The 23607-nt window shown below is 38.2% G+C and overlaps 1 protein-coding gene across 1 annotated transcript in view; it reads left to right on the forward strand.

Moving 5' to 3' along the window:
* Positions 1-3362: 3362 nt before the first annotated feature.
* The window catches only part of HECTD2 (HECT domain E3 ubiquitin protein ligase 2), a 51214-nt gene continuing 30969 nt past the window's right edge, over positions 3363-23607 (forward strand). Inside the window, exons 1-3 of the mRNA XM_058188076.1 lie at positions 3363-4407; positions 15999-16128; positions 19419-19554. Of these exons, the coding sequence (XP_058044059.1) occupies positions 4147-4407; positions 15999-16128; positions 19419-19554 (527 nt within the window). The 5' untranslated portion in view covers positions 3363-4146. The remainder of the gene's footprint in view (positions 4408-15998; positions 16129-19418; positions 19555-23607) is intronic.

Below are 23607 nucleotides of genomic sequence, written 5' to 3' on the forward strand. Positions count from 1 at the left end.
TGAAAGCATGCAAATGCAAGTAGATAAATAGGTACCATTTTAATGGAAAGGTAACAGTGCTCCGCAGTCTGGCCACAGAACGGTGGAAATGTCTTCAGAGAGTGCTGGCTCAGTGACCTTGAAGGAGAGATGAGCACCGCCCCATATAGTCGTCAATAACTAGTGGAGTAAAATCCGCAGAGACTCCTTTACCTTTATTTTCTATTGTTTGGTAATAATCACCATTTTGAAGTCAAAGACTATTGCTGCAGATTCCCCTAATTGTTTCTGTGGAACTTAAATGTTCCATGGTAACAGCTGGAACCGAAATAAACTTCTTGATCTATAGTGTATTGTCCTGGCAAGAACAGAAGCAGTGAATCTGAACTGTTGTGTAAACATGGAACAGATGTCTACAACTTGCAAAGATAATAGCCAAGATCTCAGAACCAAAGATCCTCTGAAAAAGTATGTAGAAAATATGCAGGAATGAGTTTTCGGAGACTTATTTATTACCAGCTTGACAAAGTTAATTGAGATAATGGTCTACTATTATGAATGCTTCTTATCACACACAAATTGTCCAAAAGGATAATTTTAAAAAATTCAGCAGGACTAAAATTCCTTAATAATAGTATTAAGTACTTGTTTGCAAACAGCTGCAAAAAGTTGCCCAAAGGAAAGTAACAGAATATACAAGAATAACAATACATTAAAACCAATAGTAAACAATACTGTATATGCTTTACTGCTTCTTCACATCATTGCATCCTTCCCGCACTTAATCAGCTCCAGACAAGGGCAACAGGGATGGAAATTATGAGTGCCATTTTATTGTCTAGTGACTGACTTCCTTGGCTTGGAAAAATATTATTTAAAAATAAATCAGTCATGAAGCACCAGAATGCTTAAAATAACTGAAACAAAACATTCCATTTTGTCCCCAAGTTAGTGCAAAAGTCTGGAACATGGGATGCTTTGTTCTGAACTCAAAAATATGAAATCTGTAATTTCTAATTAACATCCAAAACTTGTTCATGCTTCTTTGGGTTTGAAATGACTAACAGCTTATCTGTCTATCTGGACAGCTTTCACTTAATCTGGAATGTTCTTTGCCATCCTGACTTGATATGAGCAGAATGAGAGCAAGTCTTACAGCTATCCAGCATCATATAACAGAGGCATTTTAAACAAGTTTTCACTAAGGGCTTTTTATTGCAATGTTTTTCTAAGTGAATACTTTTTTCTTATAGGTTTTCTTCTTCACAAGACATATTATAGAAATAATAAATATAAATGGTCAACTTCTGGTGACACTGAAATTTTCTCTGATTTCAAAATAAAAATGAGATTTTATTTCATATACATGTCAATGGTTTTACTATATACATTAGAAAGATTTCAAGTAGATAAAAGGACTTTATTTTGAATATTGAATATTGTAAAATGAATTTTAAACAGAACTATATATAAATGATATAGACATTGCTAAAATGTATAAACTTTTAATGTATGATAAAACGGGCTGAAATTTTGATTGTAGTATCTAGTGTATAGAGATACTTTAAATTTCAAAGCTGACTCCAGTCAGATCATGAAACAACTGAAAGAAGCCATACAAGATCTGAAAATGTATTGTTAGCTAGACCATGGATTAGACACAATTACATGTATTTCATCATCATAATCACTTCAAATATATATTGGATATGTGAACAAGTCCCCTGACACCCAAAGAGGAAGTAAGGAAGACTGGAAACAAGAAGGGACCCTTTATTGTGCTTGGTGGATATGTAAAAAAGTTAAAACATTTTGGATTTATGGTAAATACATATTTTAATTCAGAAGTGTCTATGGAGATTCTCAGTCATCCAGGTCATGGTTGTCCCAAAGATGCTTTTTCAAGAGGCAACTGGATTTTCTGGATTTTCTTTAAAGATGTTTCGCTTCTTATCCAAGAAGCTTCTTCCCACCATCCAGTCAGAGCTGAAGAAGCTTCTTGGAAACATCTTCAAAGAAAAACCAGAAAGTCCAGTTGCCTCTTAAAAAAGGACCTTTGGGGTTTAATTTCGAAGAACTTCAATTAATATACAACAGAAGCCAACAATATTTTTTTGATAATGAAAAATAGCTGGAGAAACTTATGGAACTTCATTTTTATCTATAACAGCAACAAAACTTTTATATGCACATCGGTGAAAAGATTTGACAATGGCCACAATGGAAGTGTAGTTTCTGAAGATGATAGAACATGCTCAGATGGCAAAATTGATAATTTTAATTATAGAAAGCACATTAATTTATTTTAATGCCAATAGGACCTTGAGGCAGAAAAAATGAAATTTGATATATGTTTGATGATTAGAAAAAATAATAGGAAACAGAAAAAATAAAATTGATGCTGTAATCTTAGAATAAGAAGTCAATTTAAGTTTATACTTATAAAAGAAAATTGGAAATAATTTCTTTATATTTTTACTTCTTTCGTCACTTTTGGCTTCATTGTTCCTTAACCTTTTTTCCTAACCTTTTTTCTTTCTCTTATTTTGACTATTTTTATCTTTATAGCGTAAAAAGTTATTAAGAAAATAAAAGTTTACTTCTATAACTGCATAGCGCAGCTACTGGATTTGAGGTGAAACTGCATTTTTCAACTTGCATTCCTTAGGTAAACGAATGTATTTGGTAACTGTTAAAGATGTGCTAACATTTAAAACGTGCTACACAGCATTTGCCATTTTAAGCGCCTTCCGTTTCGTAAAAAGCGAACCCTATAAAACCCAATTAAAACATTTACATACTTTCATAAGAGGCCTCAAAGATATGTACTGCATATACAAATAATAAAAGTACATTCATCAGCCTTTTAAAAAAATATATAGAGAGAGCCGTTCTAATAAACCATATTCAATGAGACGGATCAGATCCGAAAGGGGATCATCCGGGCGACCACTAGGTGACTGCAACGCAAAGCTACGCACAAAACTCTTTTAATTTGTTGCCATCGTCTAGTGGCCGTCCGGATTTTTGCAGCCCCAGTGTCTGCAGAGCCAAAGCAGGTCCCTACTAAAACCTAAGGGGAGAAGAGAAAGAAAGACGAAGAGAAAGGCAGAAGGACAACCGGTGACCTTATTTAGGTTTCACCCTAAGCTAAGGAACCGCGCGCGTCCTCCCCGCTCGAACTAGCAACCTGTCGTCCGCCTTCGCTCTGCGTGACGTCAAACAGCGCTATTAAAAAAAAAATGATGATGATGATAATCTCTGAATTGCGGCAGTTACGTAATGAGAGCTCCCTTCTCCGAGCTCCAGCTCGGGAAGCCTCTCCGACAATACGGAGTTTTCGTAACCGGGGGCGACTCTTTCTCCCACACACACCCGGCCCTTCTCGTCGCCTTCACTCTTTTTGCCTCCCAGAACAAAACATGGCGGGCTGGGTTTTCGAAGGCTGCTGAAGCGGGAAAGGGTGGGGAAGCGCGGACGGAAGGAGGTCGCGCGGGCGAGGCAGGCGAGAGGAACCGCCGCAGTCTGGCAATTGGACTGGCGGGTCCTCCTCCTCCTCCCTCGCCGCTCGGTGGGGAAGCAATGAGGGAGGGCGGCAGGCGCTCGCCGCCGCTGCCACGTCTCGCCGCTCCCTTCACTCTTTGGACCAGAGCGGGGCCGCTTGGACCAAGGCGCTGAAAAAAACACCCCGCCACGGCCGCCTCCGCTCCGCTCCGCTCAGGGCAGGGAGCGCTTAGCCAGGCCCTCTTCAGACTGCGGAGGAGAATGAGAGAGAGAGAGGCGCTGCGGGCATCTCCGCGACGCTCGTCCTGAGGCGGTTGGGACGGAGCGGCGTCGCTCCGCTCGGGCGCTTTTGGCGGGACGGGGAAGAAGCGGCACGCGCTAGATTGGAGTTCCCTTTTTTTTTTTTTTTTTTGCGAGAGGGAGGGGGGAGACGGATAAGATAAGGGAGGGGGCGTTAAAGCCCCGCTCCAGTGGCCGCCGCCTCCGGGCGAGAGCGGAGGGTTGCCTGAGGTAACCGCGGGCGAAGGAGGCGGAGGCGAGCCGGGCAGAGCTGAGCCGGAGCGAGGAGAGGATGGCAGGCAGCCCCAGAGGCGGCTGACAGGAAGGGAGAAAAGAGAGAGAGAGAGAGACCGAGTGGGAAAGAAACCAGGAGTGGAGGGAGCCATGGCGCTGCCCAACCCGCCGCCTGCCGCTGCTTCGGATCTCCTGCCTGCGGTCGACGACAAACGCCTCGTGCTGGGTGGCGACGTAAAATTGGAAAGCGTGGATCCCCCGCCGGCGGAGGCGATGGGATCCCAGCCGCCGGAAGAAGGGGTGGCAGCTGCGGAGGAGGAGGAGGAGGAGAAAAAAGAAGGGAAACTCGGAGAAGTGGGAGAAGGCGAGGAGCTGGTTCCTCACCTGCCTGAACCGAGGTCGGCTTCTGGGGTAAGGATCGGCCCCTGACCGGAGTAAGAGGCTTCCCTCTTTCGGAGATGCCGCCTTGTCCCAAGGAGACTGCATGGATAAATACATTATTTGGTTTTTTTGGGGGGTGGGGATGTTACCGTGTTTAAGGGCAGTTGGAATTTTGGGGATTGAAGCTAAAAGTATGTTTATTAAACCTTGCCATGAATCGAGTATGCTAACATATTCACCCATAAAGTGGCTATAATACGGGGAGGGAAATGGGTTTTTTTCCCTGATAAGTGGATGGGGCCAAGTTGGGTCTTTTGCTTGGCAGAGAGTTCAGTCCTTCCTTAGATTTGGAATCTCCTGGTTTTGCCTTAGTTTTCCAGTCCCTTCAGCTGTCATTAGAAACTAAGTATTCCATCTAAGCAGAGAGAGCAAAGCAAACTCTTTTTTTTTTTTAAAAAAGGTTGTGGGTGTGGATTTTTCTTATTCATTCTTTTTTCCTCCCATGGATAAATATCAAGGAAAAGTTATCTAGAAGGGTTGGAGTGAGAAGTAAGTTGCAGGAACAACTTCAAAAATCCAGTTACTATCAAAACTGCTAAACAAGTCTTGGATATTAAATAGACACCCGTTTAGTCCTGATGATTCCCATCACTTCTCCAACAAACAAATGTAACCCGATTCCACAAGTTTATCTAAATTAGTTTATAGTACCAAACATAGAAGGCTGCTACAAAACAAATATTTGCATACATAACTTATAATGTATGTCTTCTTTTGCAACCTGGTGTCTTCCAGATTTGTGAGTTGAGAACTATCGTCTGCAAGTCACCATGGAGAGTACCAGGCTAATGATAGGTCCCTAATATTATGGTGTTAAGGATCAGTTTATAATATTCCACATTGCTTCCTTCAAAATTAATGTAGCCCATTAACAAATCTGTGACCTTTCTGAACTTGCTTTTTGTTGTTTTAATGCAGAGGGCAGAAGGTTATGCAAGAATAGGAAACTAGCTTCTGGAACTACCGTGTGTTGCATCATGTATTGATCTGACAGTATATTTGTTTACTTCCCATGGGAAGATGCATGCCTGTCAATACATGATGAAAAACAGCAGGGGAATTACTACTGCTCAAAAAAAGGTTGAACATGAGCTGTTATTTTCCACCATAGTCACTTGTTCTGATTTCTAGCCTCCTCCCCCTCTTCTCAATAAACTAATGTCCTAGATTAAGGGTCATTTAGAGACAAAACAGTTCAGTGAGGATATGGGGAATAACAGTATCAAAGTACTGCTACATTTGAAACTATAGAAAACAATTCCCATTTGTGATTCCCCCCCTCGGAATTACTTGGATAAAAGCAAAGAATACAAATCAGCAAAAAATACAAATTTTAAAATACCTGCATTTTTAAAAATAATTTCTCCAAGTCAACCAGTCTTTTGCCCAACTATCTCCTTTCTTACAAAAGCTACCTAGTTACAGCTACAGCCAAAATAGAAAATTGGAGGGATGCATTGTTAATTCCTGCCTATTTCCACTTCCATCTAATTTATTCTGAGAAGAAATAGGAAGTATTCAAAGTATCAGTGAGGCAACTGCTCAGGAGTACCTCACAATAATAACTGTCTGCTGCTCACTGAGGCTTGGCTTTAGAAGTGCATTTTTCCTGTTTACAGGATTTTCAGTTGTATTTTTGCTCAGAAAATATCAATAAACCATTGTAGTGTTATTTTGAAAAGGAATAGAGCTCCAGGTTACTTCATTTCATCTTTACAACTGCTGCTCTGACACCAGGCATCTGTTCTACTTTTCAAAAGCTATATTTCACCATAACCAAAAAATAGTTAATAAAATTAAGAATTATAAAAGAAATATTTGGGAAAAGCAAGCCAGAGTTTCCTTATAACTGATGAATCTAGGGGCAAGTTGTACTTTGATCACTTATCTTATCTGGGCAAGATAGTTACAAACACATATGGTATACATCTGTAATTTAAAATATTTTAATTTAATTGATATAATTAATATTACCATATAACTTTAATTTCTCAGCTATATTTGCTGCTTCAGATTAATTTAAATAAGTTTTATTTTTATATGATTAGATTTTAAATAACTTTTACAAAAGGAATGAGGAATTGGAACTGTTTGCTTATGAATTAAACTGATAATCCACAAATGTCTATTAGTTATGATGTAAAAGATCCATGTGGATCTTTTATATCCCTGTCACATTTTAGTGCACGCTGTCGTGATTATGGTATATAAGAGAAGCAGAAAGGGAATAGAAGCCTATGTATTCAATACTATGATATATATATATAAAGGAACAAGTCTAATATATATGATAGTATTGAACACATAGGCTTCAAAAACCTACATTTAGGGCACAAAAAAAGAAAAACAAGCAACAAAGGGTTAATGATGTACAAGGAATACAGATAGAAGGAAGAAAGGTACTTGCTATAACTTTTTTTTTTAAAGACTGCTTAAGCATCTCCACAGTGGAAAAAACACTTATAGTGGGGATACACATTCATCCTATATCCAATGTTAAATGATTAAAAAACATTTAAGAAGATGAAATTATCTGAAGTAGAGATCTTCACTAACAGTGCCATAGTCATTCAAATTCAATTGATTGTGCTGAATATTACAGGCATAGCAGAATGGAAAAAGCCTTCAATTATCAGTAGCTTAATATGGTGCTATATTACTAAGAATATAGTTTCTTTATAACTATATAGAATAGAAGGTAGAAAGGCATTTTGAACATGGCAACCACTGTATGATATATTTGCAAAGGGTATTTGCCAGTTCCAACTAGCACAGAAATAAAACAAAAGAAACTCTATATTTTAATGGCGATATTAGTTCATGCGTGAGGTTCAATATTTAAAACAACTATCTTCCTTTTTTTCTGGATTTGTTTGTGAACTGCTTTTTACTTTAAGCCTTTCTCCCAGAAAAATACTCAGTTTGATGTCTGGGAAGGCAGCAGAGAAAGAGAATCACTAGTTATTATTTCATCGAATACTGAACATCCTCAGATGAACTAGTAGTTCTAAGTAACACTGAATCAATTATACTGTGTTTAGAAAATTCCTGAATTTAAAAATGTAGACAAAAGTATAGATTTTCTGATTTCTGCCTTTTTCTTTTCTTTTTATTCTATATTACTTTTTATTAGGCTTATCTTTCTTGTTAAAACTTCTAATTACATTAAAGTATAATTCATGTTGAGATAATACGGTTGACTTATAACTAATTCAGTGACAAAGTTAGATGCACCATTCCAAATTCCAGTATCAAAATCAAATATCAGAGACTATTATTGTGTTTCCCTGAAAATAAGACCGGGTCTTATTTTCTTTTAGGCATGAAAAGAAGCACTTGGGCTTATTTTCGGGGATGTTGGGGGTTTTTTTTGTTGTTGTTTTTTGTTTGTTTTTTGAGGTGCAGGAGGCCGCAAGCGGGGTCACCTTATGGCTGCTGGGTCACTTAACTGCAGCCCACGGATCAGCTGATCAAGCAAAGGCAGGGAGTTCTATCTCTCTGGGTGCCTGAAGATATTTCCAGTGCACTCTTGCTAGCCCCAGTGAGGCTCGACATACTGGCGCAGCCATGTGCAGCAGGACGCCAGCTGTGCCAGTATGTTGAAGCTCACAGCGGTGCTGCTGTTCGTGCATGCAACGGCACAACAAGCCATGCTGAGTCCTGCTCCAAGAGGCTGTGGCGGCACGACAAGTCTCACAAAGACTCATTTCTGGTGGAGTTTGGGGGGGAGAAAGAAAGACTTCTACTGCTTCTGATGCTTTTGTTGCATGCAGCCAAAAGTTTGCCAAAGGCAGGAAGGTGAAATGCCAAACTCAACCCGTACTCACACTTGGCTGAGCGGGGAGGGTCTGGGGAGGCCATCAGAAGAGCCCCATGTGGCCCCTGCCTGTTTCAGTTTTGCCTTTGCCAGGGTGGTGGATGCTAGAAAGGTGTTGTCCCAAAACTTCCCTGCTGGTTTTGATTTGGGGTTTTGGTTTGGGGAGGATGGTGCCCAGCAGGCCCAGGTGTAGTGGGTGGGCAGGTAGATGGAGTGGAGAAGGGAAAGGGTACAGAGGAAATCCTTTCAAACCATGGTCACCACCTGCTTCATAGCCACAAGGTGACTTGTAACAGAAGGGCCTCGGCTGCAAGGTTGCCTGGCGCCGTGGGCAGGGCTGAGGCTAGCAAGAGTGTGCTGGAAATATCTTCAGGCACTCGGAGAGACAGAACTCCTGGCCCTCGCTGGATCAGCTGATCCGCGGTTAAGGGGCCCAGCAGCCATGAGGTGACTGGGGAAGGGAAGGGCTGCTTCCTGTGCTATCCACACCCACCCCCTTCACTAGGGCTTATTTTTGGGATATGGTGTATATTAGTTCCCAAAAAAATTGGACTAGGCCTTACTTTTTGAATAGGTTGAATTTTTAGGGAAACATGGTATAAACCAATAAGCATAAAATACATGTAAAAAAGAACTTTCTTTGAACGTGGTCAATGTAAAATTCTAAGGGCCAGCTTTAAAAAGACATCAAGACCAGTTCATGTGAGGCATTTGTTACACTACATTATGTATTTTTCCTTAATATTTTGGTAGTCACTATTGATATAGTTGAAAGATGCAGAATTACATATATGGTATTTCATTTACAGTATTTGCTTCAATATCATGGGATTTCAACTATTTCAGATAGATGCTTATCACTACACAAGCATACTTGATTAGAAAACTTTCTGGTTAGTAAACTTTAGGCCAGATCTAAGAGACTGGAATGGGAGGTTTATTCTAAACTATTAATTCAGTGTTCCAGCAGGAAATTTAGAGACATCTAGTATGAAAAATTGTGAAAGAAAAGGGTCCCATCAAAGCTGATAGTATTGTTCATTAACATTATGAAGAATCTGCGAGCTCTGTTTTTGCTAAGAAAGCCAGATGATTTCATTTAAAGAATCTTAATTTTGAAGGGAAATCTACCTATTGGTGAGGAAAGGTAATAAATTAGCAAACAGAAATTGCATTTTTTTCTCTTCACCACAGCAGAGAAATGGCTACATGACTTTTGATAGGAATGCAATTAATAGTTTTGGCAGGATTGTTCTATTAAATAGTATGGAGGAATGCACCTAGTAGAGGTGATGGCAAGAATAAGTTCAGACTGATCAGAATAATAGAAATAACCATGGCAATGATAATGGTAATAGTAATAATGCAACATCTTCAATCCTGGCATTTTTGCACGTATGAGAAGATTCCAGATTAACCTTCCCTCCAATAGTAAAAAAGGAAAGGTAATAATAATAATAATAATAATAATAATAATAATAATAATAATAATAATAATAATAATAATAATAATAATAATAATAATTTAATTTTTATACCGCCCTTCTCCCGAAGGACTCAGGGCGGTGAACAGGCAGATAAAAATAATACAATACACAATAAAAACCCTATTTAAAAAACTTATTCCAAAAGCCTAAATTTAAAATACAATACAAATTATAAAATAAACCCCAATAAAATCCATGTTTAAAAACCCTATTAAGCCAGTCCTGCTCGGAAGAATAGATATGTTTTAAGCTCGCGGCGAAAGGTCCAGAGGTCAGGAAGTTGTCAAAGCCCTGGGGGAAGCTCATTCCAGAGGGTAGGTGCCCCCACAGAGAAGGCTCTCCCCCTGGGGGTCGCCAGCCTACACTGTTTGGCTGACGGCACCCTGAGGAGGCCCTCTCTATGGGAGCGTACCGGCCGGTGGGAGGCATGTGGTAACAGAAGGCGGTCCCGAAGATATCCCGGTCCTATGCCATGGAGCACTTTAAAGGTGGTAACCAACACCTTGAAGTGCACTCGGAAAACCACAGGTAGCCAGTGCAGCCTGCGCAGGATCGGTGTTATTGGCTCCCTCTATCACCCGCGCGGCTGCATTCTGAACTAACTGAAGTCTCCGGGTGCACCTCAAGGGGAGCCCCATGTAGAGAGCGTTACAGTAGTCCAGGCGAGAAGTGACGAGGGCGTGAGTGACCGTGCATAAGGCATCCCGGTCTAGAAAGGGGCGCAGAAAGGGTCTAGAAAGGTAGGGAATAATTTCCTCTGTGAGCCCGTTTTCTGCCTTATTTGGACGAAAATAATATTTTACCAATATCAGGACAAACTAATAGTGTTTATTTCGTAACAACCACTTGTTTAATGCTGGTTCGAAGTTACAATGGTATTGATAAACTTACGATCTGTCCTCAAATTTACGACTTGCACCACCTCCAGAGCCACACAATCACAATTTGGGTTCTCATTTACACCAGCTGCAGCATCCTGTGGTCAGGTGATTGCAATTCCTGATTTTCCCAGCTGATTCCTGACAAGTAAAGTCAGTGGGGGAAACTGGATTCATTTAATGATCACAGTAAAAATTGTGATAAAATCAGATGTGACGACTTGCTTAACAATTGTTTAGTAGTAGAAGATCTGGCTCCAACTGTGTTTGTAAGTCAAGGACTACCTGTATTGGGCAAACTTCTTATTTAAATGCCATCAATTTGATTTATTGCATATTTCAATTTTTATATTGCTTTTCATTTTGCAAATCGTATATCAAATAAATAAAACTGAAGTCAATAGTCACTTCTTTAGTAAATGCTCAGAAATTTATTTGTAACATGAGGAGATTTATTTGTAACACACCAATTTTGAAAGAAGTCTGTTGAAATACTCATCCATACTAAATTTATTTTCTTGAATGGTTTGAGTAGAATTATCAAAAGCAGAAACCATAAAATGTGTAAAAATTACAACTATGTTAAGTAAATGCTCTAGCATATCCAGGGAGAGGAACAGATTCAAGAACACAATGATATTTTGGTAACAAGCGTCAATGCTTATAAAACATATTAAACAAATATAGAAAAAGGAAGCATTGTATCTCATTTACTTCAGATAATTTCTAAAATTCTGAAAATGGAAAAATATTCACTTCGCTACCTTGTGTGGGAGTACTAACTCAAACAAGTATGATACATGTAGTCCCCAATGTCCATTACAGTTGTAAGTCATCACAGTCACAAAGAGGATCACCCTGTGGCTGATCTGATTTTACAACCTTTTTTGTGGCGGTCATTAAGTGAACACCCATGGTAATAAAAAAAAATGACCTCCTAGTGGTAAAACAAACGTAATCATAAAGCAAGTCCATTGTTCACTATGAGTTATTTTTGCCAAAAACTGAAAAAAGTTCTCGGAAAAAAATGTTGTAAAACATGGTTATGTAAATGTTGGATGCTGCAAACAACTGTAAATACAGGACCAATGCCAAAAGTGGTCACCTGACAGTTGGGAGGAGCTGTGTAATAAGTAGTCCAGGAGAGATTCATCATAACTTCAAATGGTCACTGTGTCCAGTCATAAGTCAAGGACTATCTGTAGGTTTGTATGGGAGCACAGAAACAGTGTGGACTGTTGTGCTATAGTAAACTAGTTATCAGTGAATCTCAGAGTTAGGTTCTCTAAAGGCATATTTTTAGACCTTACTGCAGTTAGTTCTTTAAAATATGTATGTAATTTTTTGCCAAATTTGGGGGCAATAAAGATAATCAAATCAAAGTTTTTAGTGGCTTAGGAGTTGACATTGTCCGTACTATAACTAGAAAAATCAAAACCTGTTATATAAGTTAAAAATTAAAATAAATGTTTATAAAACTGTTAAATATTTTTATGTGTTTTTTTGTGCCACAAAAGTCTGCATTTTATTTTATTTTATTTTATTAGCTGTATCTATGGAATACCGTACTTAGACACAGCTTTTGATAATTTAAACTTATCATTGCTATAAAAATAGTACTTCCTTACCTTAGGAATTCATGTCTTCCTAGGGCTGGGTCAATTAATTTTCTATCTCAATTTAATTATGCCAATGCTCAGAGTACTAAGAATTTTAAAACTTTTTTAGGATGTGGAATCCAACACCCCCTGAATAGGAGGCAAAGCTCTATTGTTTAGTTGTGTTTAAGTGACATTTTAGATTCTGTTACATTTTCATGTATCCCTAGAGTAAAGTTGGGAAATCCCTTGTTAAGAGTGTCTGAATGGCTTTATATTAAACCATGTAATGCCTTACTATATTTTGGCTAAGTATGTCAGTCATTGTAGTTTTTAGCATAGTGCAGTATGTGAAGTCAGTAAAAGTTAACATTTTCTTTTATGCAGGTAGTCTGCTTATGACCACAACTAAACCCAAAATTTCCATTGCTAAGCAAGACAGTTTTTAAGTGAGTTTTGCCTCATTTTACATTTGTTACCACAGGTGCTAAGTGAATCATCACATTGTTAAGTTAGTAACACAGTTGTTAAATTAATTTGGATTCCCCATGGATCTTGCTTGTCAGAAGGTCGCAAAAGGTGATTGCATAACTGAACACTTGTAGTTCCCATTCATTAGGACTGTAACTATCATTGGCTGTGTCCCACAGTTACATGATCATGCTTTACAATAATTTTGCCAAAAACCAGTACTTTCTTCCGGTTTTCAGCAATACCACATAAACCACTGGTTCACTTAATGGCCATGATGATTCATCTAATACCCACAAAAAAGACTGTAAAATCAAATGGGTCACATGACCAATCTGTTTTACAATGGTTACAACATAAAATGGTAATGGGCAAGTTCAATTACTGTCATATATTGAGGACTGCCTGTATAGATATTACTACCTCACCCCATTTCCCCACAATACCATTCTTGTGAAATAGTTAGGGCTGAGAGAGAGTGATTGCCAAAAGTCCATCCCCACTGAGCTTCCATGCCTGAGTAGACCAGAATCTGAATTTCTTCTTCAATCCAGCATCTTAACTAGTAGCCTTTATTAATTGAGAATTATCATTTATGTAATTAGTGAACTGTGCTTCTATGATTACTACCTGCATATCACACAAGTTAAAAGGACTTGTTTCTTGGATAGGTTCCAATTATGTGTCCCTTATCTATTCCCTCTTCTCCTATCTGCTTGGATTATTAAAAACTTCTTCCAGTTCTATTAGATCATAACTGAGATAGTTTCAAAGTGTTACTGCACATTCAAAATTGGTCCCTCACTGCCCCCCACCTTTCTGCTTTTGTCTCTAATACTGTAATTTTAGTTTCCATTCAAGCTGTTTGTAGAACCTGAATAGCATTTAGTATTAAAAATATATTGTTCATTCATAATTACTCCACCCTACTCTCCCACACTTTAGCTTCTGTCGGGTTTTTTTTCTTTAGAGTAAAGGCTGAAATAACAGTGCATAGACAGAGCATTAGGGACTCCTCTAAAGCTTTTAAAGGAATGTACATTTTTAACACATGGAATGTAATAGGTTTTTTTAATTCAAAAACAACATTTATTAATGCGTGGTTTCTTTGGGGAATATTCACATATCTTTCTGGCATATTTAGCCTTCAGACAGCTTACTGCCTATAAGCACCCCATAAATTTTCACATTTTCTTGATACATGAACTTTAGCATTACCAGATCAAAAAGCCAGACAATCTTGTATAATCTTGGCAGTCATCTGGATTTTTGCAGTCTGTAGTTGGTAACTGAAGTGGACTTCAAAATTTAAAATGTTCATTTAAATTTTAATTTTGGAGAAGGACAAAATGTAAGTCAAGTATTTACTTCTATTTCATTACCTATAAATAAATATTATGGATCAAAAGCCACTACATTCTCTTTGAAGACAGATCTACAGGCCTCCATGGAAATCTGATTTGATTTGATCTGCAGCCACCCATTCTCTAGAAGGATAAAGGGACTAATAATTGAAATGTTTGCTTTCTAAAAATTATTTATTTTTAATTTTTAATTGCCCCTAACAAATTTTTTATTATAATGATGGGAGGCATATAGGAGATTTTCTGTGTGAAGAAAATCTAGCCTTGAACAGAAGAGCCTGTGGCATACTGGTTAAGGTACTAGATTAGCACAGATAGACCCAGATTCAAGCCATCCTCAGCCACAGAAAGCTACTTAGGGACTTTGGGCCAGTTGTTCTCATTCTAATCCTGCATCACAAGAACACCATTGTCAATAAAATAAGGGGAGGTAAATAAAGTAAATTGCCTTAAGTTCCTAGAGGAAAGACTAATATAATTCTTAACAAATAAAACATTAATTCAACTGTTGCAACTTGGAAATACTAATATCTGTATGAATTGTTTCAATTTCATCCAGCTCTGAAAAACAAAACTTAACATTTAAAAGATTTCCCTCATACTTAGAATGGGGCTAATTTTCTGTATTTTGCACCAAAAATATGTGCCACCCAACAAAGCTAGACTGTATGAGTAAGTGAACTGTGTCAAATGCAATATGCCTGGAAATATGCTTAGAGGAATTTTCTGTCACTGTTTCCGTTTTTAGTGTAGCATCTGTTTACCATGCCCAGCAATCCTTTGCTTTGCAGTTTGATACAACTACCCATCTATCAGTTTCCTTAACTCTGCAACACACACACACAAATATGTCTCATCGACAGGACTAAAAGATAGGAGATCAAGAATACTGCTTACAAAGATTGGGAATCAGGAAGGAAAGATGGGAATAATGGATAGCCCATTGATTTTGCTTGTCAGAAGGTTGCAAAAGGTGACCATTTGACCCCAGGATACTGCTACCATCATAAATATGAGTCAGTTGCCAAGTATCTGAATTTGAATCACATGGCCATGGGGTTGCTGCAACAGTCATAAATATGAAAAAATGATCATGTCAGTTTTTTCAATGTCTTTGTAACTTCAAATGGTCACTAAACGAACCGTTATAAATTGAGGACTACCTGTATGGTGTTCCATATGATGGAATCCATACAAACGTTCTGTATTGTAAAGAAACAAAGGGATGAATGAGAGAAGTGGAAAATAGGATAAATTGGATAAATGTATTGATGGATGTTACAATGTGTGTGAAAATAATAATGTATATTCATACAGTCTTTGCGTTCATCCCTCACAGTTTTAACATCTATTCAAAAGGCTGCCGACAGAGCAACCTATTACAACTGTCTCTCCATTATTTTTCCTATCAAACCATTATATAAGAAACTCTGAAAAATGTTGTTTAAAAATGTATACATCTTTTTGGCAGGTAGTATGTTACTCTGCCTTTCCATCATTTATTATTTCATTTAGTAGAATTTATATGCTATTCCAATTGAGAAGGCCTCCTAGCAGCTTACATTTATTTCTTAGAGTAAAAGAATTAAAATTAGTCTCCTCTCCACCCCATTTCACATTAACTTTAAAATAACCTTCATCATGCATTCTACTTTTGGATTTATGCCAAGTAACAATACAGCCCTGGCTCAACATTCATTTTGAAATCAATCAACATTAAATATGTAACACTGACTTACATTTGAATTCTCATTCATCAATGAACTATAGAATTTTTTTTCTGTATTGCATTCCAAGTTGTATTATTTTTAAATATGGAGGTTTTAATGTGTTCCTTTTTTCTAAACCATTGCCACTGAGTTGCTAATAAGAAAAGTAATGTTCTATGAACTGGAGACTTGTCAAAGTACATTGTCAAGCACTTTGTTTATTTTTCCTAATTTCAGGGAATGGAGAGAGGACACAAAAATGATATTTCTCCTTTCAGCAGTTTCATTTCAACTATCAGCCAAAAGAAAGAAGATTCTGTAAATGAAAATTCACCTGAACAATTAGTTATTACTGATATAAAAAATGGTGAGAAAATAAAAGATTTAATTTTTAGTCATTTCTAGCTGAAGGGGGTACTTGGTATTTGAAGATGTTCTTTTTATTTAGTTTTATAACAATGCTTTCAGTACTTTTTGTAGAACTCTCTTTGTGTGAAGTATTAACATGACACAGCACAGTAAGAAACAACCGTCTAGTAAGTACAAGTTACAATAGCTCAGTAGGGATTGTAGGATGCAGTAACTGGAATGAATTTTAACACAGATGGTATTTAGTTTGCATATGTAAATTAATGAATAGTAATAATAGTAACCTGCCAGCTGCTTAATTATGTTTTCAAACAGTATTTGTTCTTCCAAAGATTTTATAAAACTTTGATTGCAAAAAAGATTTCATAATTGTTAGTGTGTTTAGGAAAGTCTTTTTAAAATTACATATACTGTATTTTTTAGAGTATAAGGTGCACTTTTCCCAAGCAGGGGATAAAAACCAACAAACTAATGTTGAAGCTGGCCAGACTAAGGACGCTAGCCAGATGAATACCTGGTAGGCATTTTTTCCCCTATTTTCCTCTCCAAAAACTAAGCTACGTCTTATACTCTGGTGCGTCTTATACTCCGAAAAATATGGTAAGAATAACTGGAGTTGAATCTGTCTTTATAAACAGAAGAATTATGAATGAATAAGCAAACGAACATGAGAATATGCCAAATGTTGGAACTGTGTAGTATTTTATTTTATAGCCCATTACAAAGTGGTTTCTCATTCTTATCCTTCACATACCCTCATTTAAAGGATTTAACATTTTATTAAATAGGGACTTTAGCCTCACAGGCTAAACATGTGAAACAAAATATAATAATCAAAGCAACTATGAAAGAGCAGAGTTGAATCATGACATTGTGAAACATGTTTCATCCATATGGATGTGTTTAACTGCAGAATAGAAATGATCTGAATTCTATATTTTAATATAGAATTTGAATATTGAATATTTGGGCCTTCCTATACATACTCCATACACACATCCAAATTGCCTCTGTCAAGACCACACACTTATAATAAAATTAATTATCTCATAATCTCTTGAGGAATGTAGGAGAAAAAGGGGTCTTAAAGTTTATTACAAGTTACAAGTAATTTAAATATTATATAGGAACTTATCACAAAGTCAAGAGCTGGAATTAAATGTACAATTTTCCTATTTGTAAAAAGAATTAGAAAAAAATGACAGTTGAGTTTTCACTACACAAAATTTGCTTGTTAAAGATAGCTGTCCTCCAATCATCTTGTATTTTACCAGTTTTTCAGGTACATTAGCTGTTTTTGACAGTAATGTGTAGAAATCAAATCATTGGAGTTAGCAGCTACAGGTAGTCCTCGATTTATGACCATTTATAACATTCAAAGTTATGATGTCCTTGGAAAAAGTGACTTATGGCATGTACTCACATTTATGGCCATCACATGATCTCCATGATCACATGATTATAATTCAGGCATCTGGCAACTGACTTGCATGTATGACCTATGGTGATATGATTGTGATTTGCGACCTTTTTTGTTGATTTCAGAATGCACACTGGGGAATCTGGATTGTCTTAACAACATAAAATTGGGTTCGACTGAAATTATAACCACCACATATTATGACATAAATTCCTGTCCGTTGTAACTGTGAATCAAGGATTACCTGTACAGACTCTATTTTGCTATAATGGGTATATTGTATATATACGAATATTTATTTTTCCCACCTTCTTACCCCATCTCCATCTTTTTGCAGCCTCTCAGTTAACATAACAAAAGAGTCTAGAAATCCAGAGCCATACCTTGAGACCTTACAACTGATAAGAGCTGAAAATTTAGTAACTAGCTTGGAGAGGAATATGTGATTGATCCCAGTCTAGCACTTGCCATCTTATAATATCATTTTCTGGAATTATTCGAGCTAATAATGCTTTTAACAATCAAATCGTATATTTAAAATGTGGTTCTATGGTTTGCCCATTGTTGGGTGTCACAGGTGGAAATGTGCATCTCACTACGTTACGGATGCTTCTGGATTGAAAGGATTAGCTAGCTATAAACTGCTGTCCAGTAGGGGCCAGAATGTGGTAACAGCACACATTTTTCAGAGGCTCCTTTCATGAGGACTATAGGATTATATTATAAATATTATGTCATGTCCTATGCCTTATTTTAATTGTGATGCTTTTGACATGAATAAACAAACATACATTCTTGGCTGTTAGTAAGAAATCTCATTCATTCCATTTTTATGTTGAAAATGTATTATTTCCAGTATGGAATTCTGCAGTTATATTGAAATACAGTTTGATTATTGTGTTCACATATTTGTTAGTTGAGCAACCTATATTTATGTGATCATTAAATCAGATTTGGCATTCATTTGCAAATCTTGCATCCTCTCTTGAGCTATTTCCTAAAGCCTTTTGTTTTATACCGTTTAAACTCTGAAGTGCGTATTCCATATGATACCTGAATTTGAAGAACTTTTGGCTTTATCCCTTGAAAACATGACATGATCAAAACTGGTTCAGCTTGATCTCAAATTCTACAGAAATTAAAATTTCCTGACTTTGAATTCTATAAGGAATTGTGACTACTTTAAAATTGGGGGAAGTTGCATATTATTGCTCTCTTCTAGTTCTTATTTACATATAAATAGTTCAATTAGATCTCCAGACAACTGAACTCTAAATCATATTGTCTTCTTTATGTAAGAGGTTAACCTTTCTGCAATGCCAATAAAATAATTAGAACATTTATAAGATCATTTTTGAATATACCAGTATTATTTTAATTACATTGTATTATTCTTATAATGGCTTTTTAACTGAGAATATATGTTTATGTGAACTGTTTATTATGTAAAGATGCTGGTTTTCTTTCCCAGCAGAGTTCTAAACCCATTTCAAGGAAGTTCTGGAATGAAAAAGAATTATGAGGCAGTTTAGAGTCTAGGATTAGAAGCAACATCATCTCTTAAGTATCTTTCCAGGATCAGAAGTAAATTTTATAACCTTTTTTCTGCCATTGTTTCTTCAGATTCAATATCTGATTCAATATCAGAAAAATTATATGTTTTATGACTTGTAGAAATATGCAGTTATTTCCCATCATAATCTAGTTTTAAAGTCTTAAATAAGAATTCTAACTTAAAATAAATATTTATTCTAATAATATTTAGTCAAGGTTGCACTACTTTGGATAGCTGCTTTCATTTGCTATTTACCTGAGTATTGTAATACTGATTTTTTTTGTTTCCTTTTTCTCTTTTATTTTTAAATTAGCAAAAGAACAGTCCCTTGGCCTTGGTGTTAGGCAAAAGAAGCGCACCTCAGTGGATATACTTCCAGTAGAAATGAAAGTTTCAATCCCACTGGAACCTTCCTATCTCACCCAAACAAAAACTATGAAGGAGTTTTGGTAAGCAGTGTTGCTACATATTTGATATACAACTAAGTTCAACTTATCAGTTTATGGTCTGCTTAAAGTAATTATTGTTATTATTACTTGGTGAGCATTTTGTGAGTAATAAACCAATTATCACAGAAATTACTGTAATTTATTCTCACTTCAAAAATATTGGGTAAAATTTCTGACTAAACCAGTGCTTACTTTTTCACCTAGAGGCCTAGAGGGTTTTTCAAAAGACTGTACATATACATACAGGCTTGTGCTAAAGAAAAGTGTTGGAAAGTCATTTTTTCTCAAGGATAAACATATCTAGTTCCCTTAATTTCTTCTCATGAGACATAGTTTCCTCTTATTCTTCTTAACTTCTGCATCTGTTTTGTTTCCTCTGAATCTTTTATAAAAACAAATGCCCAGAAACTCAAAATTAGGATTCACCAATACAAAATGCTGTATAGTAGGACTATTTATTTATGTGTATCCTGCCTTCATTAGTTTTACAAATAACTCAAGGCAGCGAACATACCAATACACTTTTCTCCTCCTAGTTTCCTCAAAACGAGAAAGAGATTGGGCCAAAGTCACCCAGCTGGCTTTCATGGCTGCAGCAGATCCAGAAATCACAGTTTCCCACTTTTTCAGCCGGGTGCCTTAACTACTAGACCAGATTGGCCTTCTGTGGTTTGCAAGCTAAACTTCTGTTAATACAATCAAAATTGCATCTCCCTTTTAGCAATCATGTAGGGCTGCTAACTCATATCAGCAGGGTGATCATCTATTGTTCCCATGTGGATACCTGGAGTAATATCTTCACAGATATTTAATCTCATCCCTACAAGATAGTAAGCTTCATAAACCAGTTAATCTTACCAAACATTCATTTTTTTAATCATCACAGTAGGAAAACATCAACCATTATTTCTCTCCACTTTGTCCTTTGCAGATAACAGTTGCATCAGTTGTTCAGGGCTTTTGTACTTGCTGTTACTGAAGGTGCTGCTGTTCATACTATTTGCTTTCTGCTTTGTAATCTTGTGCAGAATACTATAATATCTTTATATTACAGTTCAATTTTTTCCAGTTATTATTTTAGATATTGGGTAGTTTCTGAGTTTATACAGTTGTTGTAAGTGTCAATATTTCTAAAGTACACTTTAATAATTATCAGGATTTATTATCTCTTTGAATTTGTCTCATTTTTTAAAAAATTATAACTGAACAGATGGTTGTAAACAGCGGAGGGATTTTTTAAAATGGTTATTAAATCTAAACTAAAGTATATGGATAAGTACTACATGAATTTCCCCACTTGATCTGAAATATCTTTTTGCCTTTGAAATAATCATTGCAGAACATAAATAATAAATGCTAATTTTATTTTTATATATTGTAGTGTAATGTTATTTTCAAAAATAAATTATTTAATTTAGTTGCATAATTTAATCTGCCCACATAAACCTGAACTGAACCATGAAATAAGTTTACCTGAGAAAGATAGTGACAATATGAATTTGAACATATATTCATTTTAAACAGAGAACAGATCTAAATAACTTTCCAATAACAACTGTACAGCATTGTATCTAAATAATATTTTCAAACTGAAATGTTTCTGAATTTTAATTAATTTGCACAACACAAAATTGTTATAGATACTACTGGTCTTTAGTTGCAGACTATCTGTAAGGGCTGGAACAAATATTGCTTGCTTTTGGGTCTGTGAAATTCTGCATAAATGGACGGAGATACAGATGATTCACTTGAAATTGAGACAAAATCATTTCTGTAAAAAATTGCATGGGAAATTGAAAGATTATCATCTGTTCGAAATGGTTGGTAGGGATTATTTATTTATTTATTTATTTATTTTATTCAATTTCTATACCGCCCTTCTCCCGAAGGACTCAGGGCGGTGTACAGCCAAGTAAAAAATCACAATATCAATATTAAAAGAAATTAAAACAAGCATATTATAAAATGGCCAAATTTAAAACGAATTAAAATATTAAAATATAAATAACCCAATAAAATTTTAACCCAATAAAATTTTAAGCCAGTCCCGCTTGAATAAATAAGTGCGTTTTCAGCTCACGGCGAAAGGTCCGAAGATCAGGTACTTGACGTAAACCAGGGGGAAGCTCATTCCAGAGCGTGGGAGCTCCCACAGAGAAGGCCCTACTCCTGGGGGCCGCCAGCCGACATTGTTTGGCGGACGGCACCCTGAGAAGGCCCTCTCTGTGAGAGCGTACGGGTCGGTGGGAGGCAAACGGTAACAGCAGGCGGTCCCGTAAGTACCCGGGTCCTAAGCCATGGGCGCTTTAAAGGTGGTGACCAAAATCTTAAAGCGCACCGGAAGACCACAGGAAGCCAGTGCAGACTGCGCAGGAGTGGTGTTACATGGGAGCAACGAGTTGCTCCCACTATTACCCGCAGCTGCATTCTGGACTAACTGCAGCCTCGGGTGCACTTCAAGGGCAGCCCCATGTAGAGAGCATTGCAATAATCCAGGCGGAAGTTACGAGGGCATGAGTGACCGTGCATAAGGCATCCCGGTCAAGGAAGGCGCAACTGGCGCACCAAGCGAACTTGGTGGAAGGCCCTCTTGGAGCGGCCGCCAAATGATCGCCAAACGACAGCCGCCCATCCAAGAGGACTCCCAAGTTGCGCACCCTCTCCGTTGGGGCCAATAACCGCCCCACAGCCAGCTGCAGCTGCAGCTGACTGAACCGGGTGCCGCATCCACAGCCACTCCGTCTTGGAGGATTGAGCTTGAGTCTGTTTCTCCCCATCCAGACCCGCACGGCTTCCAAACACCGGGACAGCACTTGACAGCTTCGCTGGGGTGGTCCGGGTGAAAAGTACAGCTGCGTATCGTCAGCGTACAGATGATAACTCACCCCAAAACCACTGATGACCTCGCCCAGCGGTTTCATATAGATGTTGAACAGGAGGGCGATAGAATCGACCCTGAGGCACCCCACAAGTGAGGCGCCCGCGGTCGACCTCTGCCCCTGTCAACACCGTCTGCGACGGTCGGAGAGATAGGAGGAGAACCACCGATAAACGGTGCCTCCCACTCCCAATCCTCCAACCGTGCAGCAGGATACCATGATCGATGGTATCGAAAGCCGCTGAGAGATCTAATAGGACCAGGCAGAGGAACACCCCTGTCCCTGGCCCTCCAGAGGTCATCCACCAACGCGACCAAAGCTGTCTCCGTGCTGTGACCGGACCGAAGCCGGACTGAACGGGTCTAGATAGACAGCTTCATCCAGGTACTGGGAAGCTGCCACGCAACCACATTTCTACAACCTTCGCCACAAAGCGAAGGTTGAGACTGGACGATAGTTACCCAAAATAGCTGGGTCCAGGAAGGCTTGAGGAGGGGTCTCACCACCGCCTCTTTCAAGGCGGCAGGGAAAACCCCTTCCATCAACGAAGCATTTATAATTCCCTGGAGCCAGCCTCGTGTCACTTCCTGAGTAGCCAGCACCAGCCAGGAAGGACACGGGTCCAGTAAACATGTGGTCGCATGTAACCTTCCCAGCAACCTGTCCACGTCCTCGAGAGCCACAGACTCAAACTCATCCCAAACTACCTCAACAAGACGTGCCTCCTCCATCCCATCTGGACCATTGCAATTTTGGTCTAAACTATCCCGAAGCTGAACGATTTTATCGTATAGATAACCGTTAAACTCCTCAGCCCGTCCCTGCAGGGGGTCATCCCGCCCCTCCTGGCGAAGGAGGGGACGGGTCACCCGAACAGGCGGCTGGGCGGTTATTCTGTCGATGCAATGAGGGAGGAAACGAAACGCTGCTCCCTCATTGCCACTAGATAGGTCTTAGTAAAAGACCTCACTAGTGTCCGATCAGCCTCGGAACGGCTAGACCTCCAGGTGCTCTCTAGGCGTCTTCTCCGGCGTTTCATCTCCCTCAGCTCCTCAGAGAACCATGGAGCCAAGTGAGATCTACGCCGGGTCAGAGGCCGCAAAGGCACGACACGGTCCAAAGCCCCAGCCGCGCCCGCTCCCAGGCCGCAACTAGTTCTTCAGTCGTGCGTGGG

Source organism: Ahaetulla prasina, chromosome 6 (genome assembly GCF_028640845.1).
Source record: "Ahaetulla prasina isolate Xishuangbanna chromosome 6, ASM2864084v1, whole genome shotgun sequence".
Taxonomy (NCBI): Eukaryota; Metazoa; Chordata; class Lepidosauria; order Squamata; family Colubridae; genus Ahaetulla; species Ahaetulla prasina.